The sequence below is a fragment of the Nakaseomyces glabratus genome, chromosome G (genome assembly GCF_010111755.1).
Source record: "Nakaseomyces glabratus chromosome G, complete sequence".
NCBI lineage: Eukaryota > Fungi > Ascomycota > Saccharomycetes > Saccharomycetales > Saccharomycetaceae > Nakaseomyces > Nakaseomyces glabratus.
Window position 1 is genome coordinate 384,098 of NC_088957.1, and position 17,127 is coordinate 401,224.

Genomic DNA, 17,127 nt, shown 5'->3' on the forward strand with positions numbered 1-17,127 from the left:
TGGGGGGAGGGTAGTGGAAGCCCTAATCTGGTTCAAAGGTACGTTACTAGTACTTTTGTTGTTCTTGCGAAGCCCTACATGTCTTGTCAATGCTATCACTTATAAGGCTCATTTCATTGGGAGTCATAGTTGGGATTCTGGTTAAATGGAATAGTAATGCGGGATTAATGGGAAGCTCAGGGGGGTGATGATGAGTGAATAAATACATGATGATTAAAAAATTTAATAAATAAGTTGTTTATACTGAATAAATATTAGTTGTGAGAGCATGAGTGTGGGAGGAGGAGCATTAATTAGACCATAAAACTCTCACCACATCCACATGTACCCTTAGAGTTGGGGTTCTTGAATACAAATTTAGATGCTAGTTTGTCGTCTACCCAATCCATTTCGCTGCCGACGACACTGAACAATGCCTTGGAGTCGATGACTATCTTGACGCCGTCTTGTTCAACAACTTCATCGAACTTTCCCGGTTCAGTGATGTATTGTAGGTCATAAGTCAGACCTGAGCAACCACGGTTCTTGGCACCGACACGGATCAGCTTTGGTTCTGGTTCGTCGAGCAGTGCTTTCAAATGGTATATAGCCTTGGGAGAAAGTGTGATAACCGCCTTACGAGGTCTCAGTATCCGCCTCTTTCCTTTCTTCTTCGCCGGCGCTGAGCTATCGGATGCTTTGGCTGTAGCAGTGGCCTTGTTTGTTGGTGTGTCCTGTACTTTCTCCACAGCTTCTGGTTCTTTCAATTCTATCATATTCTCCTTGATAAACTTCTCCGTAGCCACTTTCTTCTCTTCTTCTTTGGCCTTGATCACTTGCGCTTGTTCTTGCAGGACTTCTTTGCTGGGCATCCTGTGCGAGGACCACTTCGCACTCACCGGGGACGTCTCCTTCCGCGGCTTGTTGAAAGAAAACTTGAAAGCCACAGTGTTGGTAGGCCTCTCGTTGGACACTGCAGGGCCCAGCACTGCCCGTGATCCGTGTAAATATCTCGCACTCCTCAGGAGCACGGGCAAACGCCCATTATATATACTTCTTATAGACATTAGTCTTAGGTTTTGCTAGTGGTGGGCGTTACTCTAAAGAGATCATGTTTGGCAACAAGTTATTACTTTACTCATATATATATACCATGGGACTAGATGGCTTACAAATATTTTGTCAAAATTTTGAAAAATTAATAGGAACAATGGCTCGAGAGCTTCTACAACACTAGGTAGGAACACCGGACACTTCCTCCCCCCCCCCCCAATAACACTTAGAATATACCGTAGCACCCATTGTATAATTGGCAAAATCTAGTGCATCTCTTAACAGATTTCTGTAGTTGGGTATCAGTAAAGCACAGAGATTACGAAGCAGTAGAAACTTTGAAAGTGAAATTTATTGAAAATCCGTCGGGACTTTCTATCTTGCTGACTCTCCCCGCGACTTTTCTCACCTTACTGTCCCACGTAAGGCCCCTGCGCGAAGCAATTCCCCCCCCCCCAATAGGTGCGTCGGTCTCTGTGACTCAGCACACCTTTTACCCATACAACGACTTGTTCTGGGAGGAAAAGTAGCACTGGGCCAATGAGGTACGAGTCTGTGAGTAAGAAAACGATTGCTTACCCGGATTCTAGCGGTGCTTACTTACTCGGGATTGTCCGTAGTGCGACTTGTTTCCTTATCGTATGGTGGTATTGTACACGTGATTCTTGTCGCTTTCAAGCAGGTTTGACGTTTTCAAAGTTTCCACACAGTACGGAGCGGTTAATAAGACACAAGCAGAGGTTTGTTTAATAGTGTATATCTTTTTACATAGTGAGTAATATACTGGTAATAGTGGAGCATGGTTTTTTCAAATATTATTCTTCTTGGTAAAACATTTTATCTATTGTATTATTTTTAAATTTTTGTTTATTACTGTTTGGGGATCAATTAATGTTTTGTTAGTGCCACTTGGCATACAACAACTACTACCTCCTATAATTGAATAAATATTGAAAGGGTCTTTATATTTTTTTATAATGCAATAGTAGAATTTTTTTTTTGATATATGTTATGTATGATTATTTATGGGGGGGTATATCTTGTAGAACGCCATTGACTGTTTTTTAAAAGTTCAGAAAACAAGTAATGATTAGAAATAAAGGTCGGGAAAAATAATTATAAGTCTATAATACTTCTTATTAGAATTGAAATTTTGTGGGAATAAAAGAAAGTTGCAATGGCAACAACTATTTCAAAAAATGAAGTGTGTGGGGATTGGATGAAAGAGAAATGGTTATTTACATTTCATGTGTGCCATCTTAGCAAACTAAGATGTATTAGTTCAAATTAGTGATATTGTTTTTTTTTGATTCTCTCTTTTAAAGGAAGAGTAGGAATCAGGATGTGGTCGCTTGAAGCTTAAGCGTAGTAAGCATCCTTAGAGTTCTTTCTGATTCTCTCACCGTACTTCAAGAAGAACAGTGGCACTGGAATCAAAGCTGCAGCAAACAGACCCAATAGCAGACCGGCCCAGCCAGTACCCATACCATGGAACATGTAACCTGCAAATAGTGGGAAAACAGCACCGAATGCTGATCTCATGAAAGTGTTAGCGGCAACAGCAGAAGCAGCCAATGGCAAGTATGACTCAATGATGTAGTTCAAACATGGCAAGAAAATACCCATTAAACCAAAACCAATGAAGGAACCAGCAACGGTAGGACACATCCAGTGGATCTTGTGTGGGTAGTAACCAGTCCAGCAGAACCATAGAATACCGATTGGGAAAATGACACCTGCGTAGACCATTGGGATCAATCTAGCTTCTGGAACCAACTTACCAGCTTTTTGAATTCTCTTCAAGTAGTCGTTCTCGAAGTACCATAGGAAAGCAGTACAGACCAACATACCAATAATTAGAGCAATGTATGGCAATTCACCGTTTGCCTCAAAACCGTAACCTTCGACAAAGACAATTGGGTAAGCTTCCAACATCAGATAAAGAATACCGTAAACAAAGGAGTTGTAAATGGTAATAATCAACAGCAATGGTTCAGTAAACAACATCTTAATTGGTCTAGTGATGGTTTTCTTGGCGATTTCAGAGACAGAAAGCTCGACGTGCTCGTGAGCTGCGTGGATACCCCAGTTGTTAGTGGACTTTCTCATCTCCTTAGCCTTTTGGACCAAGATAGTTGGGTGATGAGTCTCTTTGAAAGTTAGTGCAACGGCAACGAACAAAGCGGATGCAAAACAACCAGTGACGTATTCTAACCATCTCCACGTAGTTCTTTGAGCAATGTAAGAACCCATGACAGGAGACAAGATAGGACCAACGAAGACACCTAGGGAGAATAGACAAATGGCTTTACCTCTAACTCTAACATCGAACATATCGGCAAAAGCAGCTGGGACAACAGCCATTGGTGCAGCACCGATCAAACCACCGAAGAATCTACAGATCATGATTGATTGCAAGTCCTTGGAAGTTGCGACAGCGAATTGGAAGACAGCGAAACCAAATGCAGAGATGACTAGCACACCACGTCTACCGTAAACTTCTGACAATGGAGCGTAGATAACTGGGGAAGCAGCGAAACCGAAGACATATAGAGTAACACCCAAGATGGCGACCACTGGGATAACGTGATAGATCTTACAGATTTGTGGAACACCGGATGCAAAGATGGAAGAACCCATGGATATACAGATACAGTTTAGACACAGGACAATACAAATAATAGTTTTGGTCTTCATACTCCAATTGAAAGGATGGATTGGATCATTTGGACCATCGAATGTGACTTCAAACTGTGACTGTTCTGGTAATGCTGGTGGGAAAGGTCTGTCACCACCCATTGGTGGACAATTTGAGTAATCAATGGCGATCTTCTCTGGGTCATCCTGAGTACCAGTTAAGATACGAGACATACGTCTGTTAGTCTCGACCTTAGATTCAGCACCAGATGTCATAGTGTTAGTCCTCTCTATTAGCTCACCAAGGTCCTCTTGGTTCTCTAGAGAACCACTGAAGTCCTTTGGTTCCCCAGAAACACTAGAGGAAGAGGAGCTGCTGGCTTCAGCTTGCTCATTGGTATACTTTGGCGATATCTCTTCCACCATCGTTTTGTATGTATGTATATATTTTTTTTATTCAGTTGACTACCGAATGATAAAACTTTAACTATGAAATGAAAATATAATTAATAGTGGGAGCATCTTTTTGTCTCTACTGTTCCAATTATATACTTTTCACTGCTGCAAAATTTTTTCTTTCTTTCTTTCTGTGTTTTCTTTCTAGGATCTTCTCTCCCTTTGGTACAGGTATTTTGATCATCTCCACCATGGAGAGAACCTCCGTAAAAGAAAGCTGCTATTCATTTGCTAATCCCAAAGCTACTATTGTTTTTAATTTTTTTTTTTTCTTTAATTGTTTTTCACTTATTTTACCTGATTCTGTCATCACACATCTCGGATCCCTGACTTCTACACACATTTCTCCGCAGTACAATGGACTTTATTTCTTTTTTTTTTCTTCTTCCGTTTGTTTGCTCTATCTCGAGTGCTTCTTGTTGTTTTGATTTGATTCTATGTGATTTCTCGGTATCTTGACCACACTGATTTGTAATTGAGAAGAACCTCGCAGGACAGCAAACATTCCACGGAATTATATGGTATTTCACATCTGGGCTTCTACTACAGTAGTTTGTATGCGTTATTAGATCTTTTCCCAGGACAACAGATCCCGCAGAATACCATGCACAGTCAATATTTATTCCCTATATTCTCCTGCAGAGGAAGTTGCTTCTCTCCAAAGGGGTGAAAGGAGTATAGAACATCTGTACAGAATCATAAATAAGTGAAAATCATTTATTGTACGAGGCGTTGTCTTGGTGTGAAGAGAGACAAAACCCTTGGGTCTGCAAGAACTCCCAATCTATATTATGCACGTACGAAACGGACCCGCGACTGAATTGCTGTCCACTCGGAGATGTTTTTCATCCGTCTACAGAGTAGTCTACGTAGTTTGCTCGATATGTTATACTCCGGACCGAGAACTCTACGGATCCGTCATGCAAGCTGAATTTCTTTTTTGTTTACGATATGTTTCTTTGAGTGAGTGGTTCCACTGGAATAGCGTTCGGGATGGAGAAGTCGGGGCGGAGGAGGATAACGGACCCCCCAGGCTATCCTATCTGCCAATGAGAAAGAAGTCCAACGGATCCGTATCTACACATAAAACATACGGGATCATATTGAGAGAGAGAGAATTGGGAGTCCATCCGTTCACCCCAGATCCTCCGTTCACCCACCCCCACCAAGTTACACTACAAATCCACATTACCATTCCCCTCAGTCTTTTTTACCCTCGATCATGTGATTCGTTTATTCTCAAGATTTATGGAAATGGCTCGACAACATGTAGTTGCTGGAATTATAGAAAATAGCTTCCTTTTATACCTCAAAACTTTCTCTTGCAAAAGAAAAAAAGAATAACAACAATGTTGATTGTGCAACAATGGGGTTAGAATACTTATCCCCGTGACATAGTTTCTTGCGATCCACTAAATTAACCTTGCTGCGGTAAATTGAATACATGACCTAGGAGAAATAAAAAAAAAAGAATCCTATATTTAATCATTGATAAATAAATATTTACTTGTGGAATAAAACGAAAATTAAAAACTAACGATAAAGAGATTAAATTAAAATAATAAATCAAAAAGGAAAAACAAAATTTAGGAAGCTTTCTCAAAAAATAAAATAAAAAAGCATTGTCCTTAGAATGGTGCAACTTCCCTCTTTAACCACTTGTATGAAATGCTTTGCGGTTGGATGAGTTGGACCAACGAGTCCCATATCCTTTGGTTGTACTCGTTCAATTGTTTCTTCTCTTCGTGAGTTAACATATTCGCATCAATCAACTTACGACAATATGGCACTAATGTGATGTTCTCGAATTTTAGGAACTTACGGTCACCGAATTTTAAACCGTCTGCGTATTTGACCAGCATGTCGTTTTCAATTCTGATACCATACTCACCATCTTTGTAGAAACCAGGCTCATTACTTATGATGTTGCCCGCTTGCAGTGGATAATTAGCCAGGTGTGGTTTAATACCAACACCTATTGGGCCTTCGTGTACGTTCAAGAATGAACCGATACCGTGACCAGTACCATGCCTGTAATCGAGACCAAACGACCACAAATACTGTCTAGCAATAACGTCTATGCTCATACCGTTAGTCTTCTCCGGGAACACAAGTCTCTCTAATGCTAAGTTACCCTTCAACACTAAAGTATAGTTCTTGATCTCCTCTTCTGTTGGCTCACTGAAATGCAAAGTTCTTGTAATGTCAGTTGTACCTTCTAGGAACTGAGAACCGGAGTCGCACAGGTATATCTTAGATGGATCAATCATTGAGGAACCTTCCTTTGGTGGTGCATAGTGAATGACCGACGCATTTGCACCTGTAGACGATATAGTCTCAAATGAATTACCCATGAAGTTCTTCTGTGTTTTCCTTATGTCTATAAGTCTTTCTGCTGCGCTATATTCATCGATTAATGCTTCCTTGTTTATCAGTTGGTTTTCTAGCCATGCAAAGTATTGAATTAAACACACGGCATCCTTCACTTGAGCTCTGTGTGCGTTTGCGATCTCAGTATCATTTTTGACCGATTTCAGCATATCTATTGGTGAGTGTACTATCTTATATGGAGAGCCCGCCACAGAACGGACAAGTTGCCACGAGGAGACATCTGGCAATAAGAAGGCGGTCTTTCCGGAGTCACTGCTAACAGGAGCTTGCGCTACAGATACCAAGTGACCCCATACCTCGTTGTACGGCTTAACTATGATCTCATTATCTTCAAAGTATTTCTTAATCTCATCATTATAAGTGTCATCAGTGAAAAGGATAGTCTCTTTGTCGTTAACGAATAAATAAGCATAAAAGACGGGGTTGTACTCGATATCGGAACCACGCAAGTTCAGGAACCAGCAAATTTCATCTAGTGCTACTGTTATGAAAGTTGCATTCTTCTTTGCAGAGCCTGATGATGGTTGCAGGTGCTTTTCGTTCAAGTCCTTTAGTACTTTTTCCTTCTTCGTTTTGAAATCTTCGCCGTGGTACTCTGAGCCCAATAGCAATAGGCCGTTGTTTGGTTTTTCTGGGATAGGTTCGAATTTTTTCCATATGGTATCCACCAAGTTCCGCTCTACTGGGACCAGAGAGACGTCGCAGTTTTTATCCTCTGTTTTCTCCTTTATCAGTTTTTCGAAAGCTTTCACTTCTTCGAAGGAGATCAGTTTTGGATCCACACCAATCTTGGCAGGCTTCCCGCCGAGACCCTCGGACATCTCTACTGCCTCTCTGATGCACCACTCCTGCCAAGTGAGCGGATCCTCACCTTGGCGCAGCAGTGTCCAGTTGAAGTCCAGCTCCTGCCTGGCCTGGTTGAAGTACCGGCCGTCTGTGCTCAATATCGACTTCCCGTCTGGGTGTTTCTCGTTGAAGTTCAGCAGGTCACGCGTGACACACGCGATCCCCGCGGACCCCGAGAACCCCGATATGAACGCACGTCTCTGGTCCACCGCGGACACGTACTCTGACTGGTGTTCGTCCGCGCTGGGCACCAGGTAGCAGCATATTCCTTCCTTGGCCATCTCCTTGCGCAGCGCCAGCAGCCTCTCCGTGGTGTTTATCTCGCGCGTGCTCTGGCACAGAGAGTCCGAAGAGTACACGGACACATTCCCCGAGTTAACCGCCGTCGTGGGACTCCCGGCCGCGGACATCAGCACCGAGTTCCGCTGCGAGCGCCTCCTGGTGTTCTCCATCTGCCGCATAAACAAGGACACACGGCGGCCCTGACGCGACAACAGCCCTGGCGAGCAAGTGCAATCAGCACAGGGCCTGCTCATCCTCGCACCGCCGTGCGGCATGGGTGCCGGTGGCGGGTTATACCTCCTCACAGTTCCAGACGCAGCCAATCCACTAACCATCGTTCTAATCAGATCCTTGCTATTCTTTAGCGACACTAGCATTCAAAATCTTGCAACTACCAACAATTTACAACCTACTTATTATATAAGAGTAAGAGAGAGAAAAGTTTTTATGCCCTCCCCCAGGTACCAAGGGTTCCCCCCACCCCATCAAGAGAAGTAACAGCACACGACACGATGCAATACACAGTACACACTACACTCGACAGCATCTAGAGAGGCAAAGACCCAGACACCCCCCACCCAATCCCTTTCTCTGCTGGGCGCTTTCCTGCTGCTGGCCTTCCTGCTGTTGGCCCTGGCACTCACCTTCGCTTTTACCTACAAAACACATTCCCACACCCCCCGCCCCCCTCTCTCCCCCGGATGAAAGGGAAAAGAGAGGCAGTAAATCAAAATTGCACCCGGTTATACTGCTGCACGTGGCGATCATGTGTTTGAGTAAAAAGTGATATACACATATACCCATGCACGTAATATTTCATATGACCATGTACGTATGTAGAGACCAAAAGATAATCCCCTCGAACGATGAGTTGGAAGATTATTGAAAATATTGAAAATATTGAAGCGGATCCGGTTACGGCTACTCTTTTGGTCTCCTCGCCCAAAATTGCCCTTGAATCCCACAACACCGAAAAAGTCGGTTTTCTGGTGTGACAGGGCTGGGAAAGGTACTCCCAATCACATCTGGGCGCGTAGCAAAGTTCTGTACTAAAGAGTATCTTATAGACTAAAAGGGGCATTTCTAATTAGAGAGTTAGAGAAATAGAACAAGACAACAGATTCAATCACAGGTACAGACGCAATTCGCAAACAAATATCACAGAAAATCACAGACATAGGATGGATGAGAGGGTAGTGAGGCAGGCGGTGTTAAGCACGTCGAGCGATGAGAAGAGGATATACAGGTCGCGGATGCAGAAGTTCAGCAAATCGCACGCGCTGTATGTGATACTGCTTGGCGCGCTCGCGTTCTTGCAGTTCGTCGCAATTGCGTTCTTTGCAAAGGGATTTCTCTTGTCCAGGACGGTGCTGGACAACGTGTCCACCACCAGTGATAACCCGCTTGCGGTGGACAAGAAGTTCGATAAGATGGTGCTGCTGGTGGTGGACGCGCTGCGGTTCGATTTCGTGGTGCCGGTGTCCACATCACACCCCAATTACAACGAGAACTTCCACAACAACTTGGATGTGCTGTACAACACTTGGCTCTCCACGCGACACGGCGGGCGTGGCGGGTACAGCAACAGCGGCTCCTCGATCCTGCTGAAGTTCATCGCCGACCCACCAACAACCACTTTGCAAAGACTAAAGGGACTCACCACGGGGTCTTTGCCCACTTTCATCGACGCGGGATCCAACTTCGACGGAAGTGTCATCGAGGAGGATAACCTGATCAAGCAGCTGTTCTTGGCCAACAAGTCAGTGAGCTTTGTAGGAGACGACACTTGGGACGCGCTGTTCCACCCTTTCCTAGCAAACAACAGCGAACCGTACCCGTCCCTAAACGTCTGGGACCTCGACACTGTGGACAATGGTGTCATCTCGTACTTCAAGTCGCACCTGTTGGATAAATCCGCCGACCGCAATTGGGACATCCTCGTGGGCCATATGCTGGGTGTAGACCATGTGGGCCACAAGTACGGTCCTAACCACTTTACCATGAGAGAAAAACAGAACCAGGTTAACAGATTCATCCAGGAGATCATCGAATCAATCGATAACGATACTTTGCTAGTGGTGATGGGTGACCACGGAATGGACCACACTGGTAACCACGGTGGAGACTCCCAAGATGAACTAGAGAGCACTTTGTTCTTTTACACAAAGAGACAAAACACTTGGAAAAATCAAAATGGTAACTACGATATCGAAAACTTGGCACAAAACTACCACAGCGTAAACCAAATTGATCTAGTGCCTACCTTGTCTCTATTGCTAGATATTCCAGTACCCTTTAACAACTTGGGCTGGCCTATCTCAGAAGCTTTCGAGAATGAAAAGGAGGAACTAGCATGCGATAATGTAGTCCTGCAACAACTGAAAAGATATGCAGATGTCATGCAGCTGACATACACTGAAGAATTGGAGGAAACCATGTCTGCACTTTGGAGAAATAGTACTGCAGATGTCTTTGCCGCGTCCCAATACCAACAAAAGTTTCTTGAAGTTTGTAAAGATAAATGGGCTAGATTTGACTATTGGTCAATCGCAAGCGGAACAATCTTGTTAACCATTTCTTTGATACTCTTACTTTCAATAACGAAACTGATTCCATCTATCGTTGTGAATCAAATGGTCCCAGAATTCGTTCCTTGGATAATCATCATGTCCCTGATATCAAATGTGTGCTTCCATGGTATCTTTTACGTTTTCCATCAACCAGTGTTTTTAGATAATGTATGGTGGTGCACACTTTTCGCGTCTGCTGTAGGTATCATCACCGGCTGCAGTATTTCCATCTTTGACCGTTACAGCTTTGTTTGGCTGGTTATGAAAATGGTCGAGATCTTGTCAGATTATTGGTCTCGTATTGGTGCAATGTTTGTAGTCATACATGCTATGCTATTTACATCAAATTCTTTCACAATATGGGAAGACCGTATAGTCGCCATAATGCTGATTACTTTTGGTATGCTTACTCTGTATGAGTTCACATTTTTGCCTACAAGACAGTCTACATCGGCATTACTCACAGCTGCAATTGGCGAAAAACAAGGTACAACATCAGGTGTAAGCCAATCTACTGCAAACTCCAACAATCTACCTCTAACTCGTTTTGCCAGATTGCTGGGATCTTATCACTCAATTGTCCTGATAGTCTCGACCAGAGTTGCATCTGTGATTACTATATGTAGAGAAGAACAAGGTGAATACTGTACACCAACTTTCACAACTAAAAACAACTATGCATGGTGGTGCTTGGGCCTTTGCCTTTTGATCGTCATTCTGCTACCAATTTGTATCAAGGGCTATTACAACTTGTCGTCCTCATACCAAGCAGCTGCTCCTATTTGGGTGGACATGTTCCTGAAAGGTGCTCTTTTCGTCAACTTCCTGTATTGGTCCATCACTGCCGTTGAAAATAGTACAGAATCACTTGAATGGGATACAAAAACAGTGAAAATAACCATTGCAAGAATAATTGCTGGGTTTTCCTTAATCGCAACTAATGTTGGTTGGATGATGGGTCCCCTATGTATTAAGTTAAATGTCAAGAACGCTGACTTGAAATCGAACCAGGCAACAATCTTAGGCTATACCAACATCTACGGCTCCGAATTTTTCCTACTTGTCATTAATGCACTTATGGCTATTATGTTATTTAATAAACCACTTGCTCAACTGTCTCTGTTCTTGATGGTCAACCAAATTTTATCAATCTTTGAAATTATTGATCTCTTAAAGTTGAAGGAAAACATCGTCGGACCTATCGCCCTTGGATTAGTCGCTTACCAACAGTTTTTCAGTACTGGCCATCAAGCTACAATTCCTTCAGTTCAATGGGATGTTGGCTTTATTCTGTCAGACAAGATTATCTTCCCATTCACACACTTGGGAATATTGCTGAATACGTTTGGCCCACATATAATAGTGTCATTATCGGTGGCTCTACTCACTTTATGGTCACAACCACCTGATGTCTTGAAACCACAAACGTTATTAGGACGTATAGTTTCAAACTGTGGTGTTCTTTTGACGTACAATACTGTATTGTGCCTGAGCTCCTTCATTTGGGTAACCCACTTTAGAAGACATCTAATGGTATGGAAGATTTTCTGCCCTAGATTTATATTTGCATGTTTAAGTTTGATAGTCATGCAACTGGTAATAACTTTTGGTACTATAGGTTTCGCCAGTGGTCGCTTAATCAGACATATTAATGACATATTTTGGAAATAGTCACTTCAATTGCTAACCGTTCATAGCAGCGCGATTATTTATTTGAACTGGCCTCTACTCACTCCACAATTCAATACCATCAAATACGCCGCAAAGAAATATTTTTATACTATTTGCATTATCGGATATATTTATAGATTACATGAAATAAAACAATTTTATATGCATTTCAATACTGAATGGTATTCTCTAGATAGTAGTATTTATTGCCATACCGATATTTTATCGCTACGTCAATAGTTATGTAAACACACACTATCAGACAATCGCATCTTCCTTTTTTTGTAACAACAAAAAGAACCGAATAGCTAACTGTTAATTATAGCATTTTACTACAAATATATCTATGTAACGGATTAAAATAGAATTCCATCAAACTGGTCTTGAAACTGAACTCTCTAACACCATCGAAGCGAGTATTGATGCACACATAAAGTTGCTTCTTTAAGTTTGTTATTTGGGGCGGGAAAGTATAGACGAAGGAGTTTAAATAGCAGATCAACAATCACATCGGAGATTTTTTCAAAACGAATATTACTGTGATCCTCCATTTCACGACATCTATATCCATACTGCTTAGATTACGATAGAGAAACCTCCTATTTTCAATTAGAGCGTATTTTTGGATTTGAACACATCCATTAACATCTACTGATCAATCGACGAGGTAGATACACAATGCCTATTGAGACGATTGTACCGCTCAGTTTGAATCTGTTCCTGAAACCTAAGGCCTTATATATTACGGAAGAGCAATGGCAGAATATACTTAAACATTTTGGTATAAGCACCGACGTGGAGAAAGCCATTTTCCGCACGCCATCTGATTTCAATTTTGTGCAATCCAATGAAATAAAAAACAATACATCCAAACTGCTAGGTAATACAAGGACAAGGAATGTTGAAGACGTTGATATTTGCACTTTTCCAATAAAGAACTTACCACAAGGAAAAGACATAAAAGACTTATTCACTGAACTACAGGTAATTGCATCAAACTTCAAAGTTGCTTGTATTATAAATGACACTCATTTGTTTGGGAATGAAATCAAGAAAACAGATTTTTATGCATATGTGATTGGAGCATGTGAAGTTCTAAATCAGATCAAACCCTTGATTGATGTTACCATTCTTAATTTTTTACGGGATGAGTTCTTTATTGACACTATCAAACTTAATACACAATCACTTATTCCTTTCCTAGCTGGTGTAAAGCAGAACAACATAAAATATATCAAGGATAGCTTCCAGGTCGATGTTTACTATACATGGCCTAGCACTAACAACTATGAATTGGAGCCCATTGTTTATATTGCTGGCTCAATATATGCGAATGTCCTGGCAGCAAAAGAGTTGCTCACAGCTTGCCTAAATAAATGCCAAAGTACATTATTTTATCAAGAACTTACAGGAATCTCGCCAGGTAAATTGGAGTACGTCAGACGATATTTCAAAAAGGAGATCCAAAGTCTAATGAACCAATACGGATCATTCGTATTTATTTCTTCGGACTTCGTAGGCTTCCAGTCCACTTCAGTGACGATGCTTAAGTCACTGACCAAAGAATTTACTTTAACAATTTTACAGAGTATAGCTGAGATACGAGTAACCATGGATTCTGAATTCGAGTTCACTGATGAAATGGTAATCGATATATTATCTGCAAAAGATGAACAGCAGCTCATTGTAAGGGATGATGAAATAAGCAATCAGTTTATATTGATTAGAAACTCTTCACAAAAGAGCAAGGTCAACGGCAAATCAACAACTCCTCTCCATAGTTTGAAAAAGTACTTGGAAGACCATGAATCTCAAATCGAAGAATTAAAGGCAATCTTTGAAATTCATCCTGATTATGACGATTTCATATCCGGTAAGAAAAATGGTAAGCTTACAAGGATCATGGAAAAGAGTCAAGCACAACTTGATCTAAACTTTGAGGAAGATGATAAAAATATGTTTCTCTCTATCATATCTAACAAAGTGAACAACTTAGAAAGTGCATTCACATTGTTATTAGACGAATTACCCTGTGAAGGAACATTTTTTATTCCTGAAGTTTATCACAGGCCTGCAATTGGTAGTGGTGGTTCTATTATTCAAACGACCATGAGGAAACATAATGTTTTTATTCAGTTTTCAAATACATTTTTGTTGCCTCAAAGTGGTCTTTCGTTTGTAAGATTTGATAACGTTATTATAAGATGCCCATTTAAGAATAGAAAAGGTATAGATCTTGCGATTGAGGACCTTAAAGTATTGATTCAAGAGTATAGTGAACAACAGCCAAGCACAAATATTAGATTATCGCCTGCACAATACAAGCATGTATTATTTGAGCACATCAATACCATTGGTCACCTGGAGAAACAAAATAACGTTTTTCTTGATTTTCCTCAGAACATACCGAAGACAACTGTTAATATATCGATTAGAGGTAACGATACAAGCTCCATACAATGTGCAGATGAAGTAACTAATAGACTGTATGGCTTTGAAAGAACATTCCAATTAAGTGAATGTATTCCAAATGACAAGTTATTAAGCAACAAAAAATTGCAAAATGAGTTAGTTGTTCCGTTGTTTATTAGACTTCACGCTTTTGTTTCATGCCAAGATAAAACATTTACTCTTGTTTACGACAAGGCAAAGGTAAACAATAAAGACTTTGAGAACCAAATTCAGCAATACCTTGAAGAAAATGGCCTTATTATCGAAGACAAGAAGACAGTATCTAAATTCATAACCGATACTACTGCTTATGCCGGCTTTGATCAACATGACTCACCAAGGGCCTACAAACAACAAAATCCAAATATGTCACCAAATTACTCTCAGAACAGCTACAAGAAACCTATACCACCTCTACAGGCCTTGGCGGAACAAAATTCGATGAGGGGGAAACCACCACTATTAAAACAATATGGACAGCATTCACCTTATTATAGATATGGATATGGATATGCATATAATTATGTTTATGACTATAACAATATGTATCCACCTCCTAAATAGATTATGCACAGAACTCATCTCAATTAGCCTCATAAGATTTTATTCGCATTCAACTCACATTTCGATTGAAGACAGAATGGCTATGCCATTAATTTGTACATACCCATACCATAAATTTTAATGCAATTATTTTTTATTATGTCTCTTTTAGGAAATTCGTATATTCTATATAATAGTAGCCTTAGATTCACACCCAGGGCACGTATGCAAACTTTCATGAATAAATACATCACAATCAATACAATAGTCGTTTTTACATTCCTCGCATCTATACCTAGAACTTGTCAGCATCTGATTTGATTTCTGACTTTTAATAATTGGGAATTTCATTTGACAACTGTAACAATTCTCGGTTGGGAAACTCTCTGCAGCTGGAACTTCAACAAATGTCTTCAAAGGCATTAAGTGATGGAAAGACCGCGCTAAGTGTGTAGATAAGATCAGCATCAGATCACAACATGGACATACAGTAGGCAGCGAGCATACTTTACTATTACAATTTGGACAGAAGTAACCTCCGTATATTAGCTTAGCATGGCAAGCACAGAAGGTGGGTTGTTCTTCAAATATCCTAGTAGGGAACCCCATTTTCACCAGTGTGAATCCTCTGTTTATTTTATTCACCGGTAAAGGTGTAACTGCCTCATCGAATAGCTTTTTTAAATGCGTTTCATCCAATAGCACCTGGTAAAAGGATGTATCTCCCATGTTTGTTTGTTTACAGAGTTCTTTACAGATGGCAACTTCCGCTGAAAGACCCAGTACTTTGACTCTGATTTGTTCTTGGACTAACGATGCGATGGTTTGATGGATATCACCTGGGTCATTACTTGATAAACTTCCAAACACTATAAGAACTTCTCTGGTACAATGTGCAGGTACAGGCAGCAATAGACCTCTAGCCATTTCCAGAGCATTTTGCAAAGAGGGGTTGCCCTTTGGTTCCTGCTTTCTTATTGATTTCAGTGCGTCTATGTGATCCTGTGGATTACCGCTCACTTGGCTTACCAGCTGTGCCAGACCGTTACGCATAGTTACTATACCCATCTGGGAGATAGGGTTCTGATCGAAGAACTCGTGGACGAAATCAATGGCTTGCTGGATGATCATGGCGTGTCTATTCGGCCTCAGGTCCTTCTCTAACATGGCCTCACTGCTATCGATAGTCAGAATCAATGTTCTTATAATACCACGCTGATAAGGTGTTACGTCACTCTTGGCAGCACGTTTCTTTCGAGCCTCGACTATACTGGCCACAAGCGTGGCCATATCCCCTTCGTCCTCCACTGCCACAAGATCCCAACTTCTCTTGATCTCATCTTCCCATGCGTAACCACCGCTGGCACCTTGCAAGTTCTCGTTCGCAAGCTTCTTCTTCTTCTTCACCACTTTCTTCTTCTTGCCCGCATTCCCATTCCTGAGCGCCCTCTTGCGCATATCATCATTGCGAGGCTTCCGAACAACCTCGTCCTCATCCGAGCTCATCTTCTTATTTTCTCTCCTATTGGTTTTTTTACTTCCTTTCACAAGTCTTGTTGTATGAGTATGGGGCAGCTGGAAAAGAGAACACTCTTGTATGATTGATGATTGACGATTGATGGTAGTGGGACTCCAAATATTCGTAGTTTATTCGAGCTGTTTGGTAAGATAGCGTTATACGTATGATCATGTTATTATAGGTACTTATACACGTACATGTCACACATGCTATACGTATATCACCACATCACATGACATTGACTCGTATCTAACAAGAAAGCTACCACCAATTTTTTTTGTTTGTCTTCTTTTCTAATTTTTTTGCATAATATGTCAAACCCTTAATTTACATAATTGACGGGCGACTCATAAATGCATGAATTTCAAAATGCCCGAGTATTTCGAATGACTCGCAAACTCAATTCCAGCTGGAGCTATCGATGGGTTACTGTAGAATGGCCGTACCGGAGCGCTATTACTCGGCCGAATCAGTTATTGCAATCGGCATACTGGTAAGGCAATTGAGAGAAGCGCACGGAAGGGTCCCGCTCTCCCTCCCGCTCTCCCTCTGAGTTGTTAAACTTCCCGCTACTTGCATTGTATTTCGAGACCAGTCTAAGAGTCACACTAGAGGAAATACAAACCACGCAGTTGCTACCACCTTTAGCAAAAGAGGAATGCACTACAGGGGAAGTCGCCGGTATTTGGCAAGCGGGACTCGATGGCTATAAGGTGAAGGAAAGAGAAT

The 17,127-nt window shown here is 41.4% G+C and overlaps 8 protein-coding genes across 8 annotated transcripts; 3 read left to right on the plus strand and 5 right to left on the minus strand.

The window, feature by feature from the left end:
* Window positions 1-293: 293 nt before the first annotated feature.
* ISA1 (Fe-binding Fe/S cluster assembly protein ISA1) lies at window positions 294-1,046 on the minus strand (the record flags this gene model as incomplete). The annotated part of the gene is made up of 1 exon (XM_446532.1): window positions 294-1,046. The coding sequence occupies one exon, from the start codon at window positions 1,044-1,046 to the stop codon at window positions 294-296; it is 753 nt and encodes a 250-aa protein (XP_446532.1).
* Window positions 1,047-2,391: 1,345 nt separating this feature from the next.
* On the minus strand, window positions 2,392-4,095 carry TPO1 (polyamine transporter TPO1; the record flags this gene model as incomplete). The annotated part of the gene is made up of 1 exon (XM_446533.1): window positions 2,392-4,095. One exon carries the CDS (start codon window positions 4,093-4,095, stop codon window positions 2,392-2,394), a length of 1,704 nt encoding a protein of 567 aa, XP_446533.1.
* Window positions 4,096-4,916: 821 nt separating this feature from the next.
* GVI51_G03795 (uncharacterized protein) lies at window positions 4,917-5,420 on the plus strand (the record flags this gene model as incomplete). Its single annotated transcript, XM_446534.1, has 1 exon — window positions 4,917-5,420. The coding sequence occupies one exon, from the start codon at window positions 4,917-4,919 to the stop codon at window positions 5,418-5,420; it is 504 nt and encodes a 167-aa protein (XP_446534.1).
* Window positions 5,421-5,753: 333 nt separating this feature from the next.
* Window positions 5,754-8,021, minus strand: FRA1 (aminopeptidase P; the record flags this gene model as incomplete). The annotated part of the gene is made up of 1 exon (XM_446535.1): window positions 5,754-8,021. The coding sequence occupies one exon, from the start codon at window positions 8,019-8,021 to the stop codon at window positions 5,754-5,756; it is 2,268 nt and encodes a 755-aa protein (XP_446535.1).
* Window positions 8,022-8,371: 350 nt separating this feature from the next.
* Window positions 8,372-8,725, minus strand: GVI51_G03839 (uncharacterized protein; the record flags this gene model as incomplete). Its single annotated transcript, XM_446536.1, has 1 exon — window positions 8,372-8,725. One exon carries the CDS (start codon window positions 8,723-8,725, stop codon window positions 8,372-8,374), a length of 354 nt encoding a protein of 117 aa, XP_446536.1.
* A 100-nt stretch (window positions 8,726-8,825) lies between these two features.
* GPI13 (mannose-ethanolamine phosphotransferase GPI13) lies at window positions 8,826-11,885 on the plus strand (the record flags this gene model as incomplete). The annotated part of the gene is made up of 1 exon (XM_446537.1): window positions 8,826-11,885. The coding sequence occupies one exon, from the start codon at window positions 8,826-8,828 to the stop codon at window positions 11,883-11,885; it is 3,060 nt and encodes a 1,019-aa protein (XP_446537.1).
* Window positions 11,886-12,563: 678 nt separating this feature from the next.
* On the plus strand, window positions 12,564-14,900 carry GVI51_G03883 (uncharacterized protein; the record flags this gene model as incomplete). Its single annotated transcript, XM_446538.1, has 1 exon — window positions 12,564-14,900. One exon carries the CDS (start codon window positions 12,564-12,566, stop codon window positions 14,898-14,900), a length of 2,337 nt encoding a protein of 778 aa, XP_446538.1.
* A 165-nt stretch (window positions 14,901-15,065) lies between these two features.
* On the minus strand, window positions 15,066-16,385 carry SSL1 (TFIIH/NER complex subunit SSL1; the record flags this gene model as incomplete). Its single annotated transcript, XM_446539.1, has 1 exon — window positions 15,066-16,385. One exon carries the CDS (start codon window positions 16,383-16,385, stop codon window positions 15,066-15,068), a length of 1,320 nt encoding a protein of 439 aa, XP_446539.1.
* Window positions 16,386-17,127: the final 742 nt, after the last annotated feature.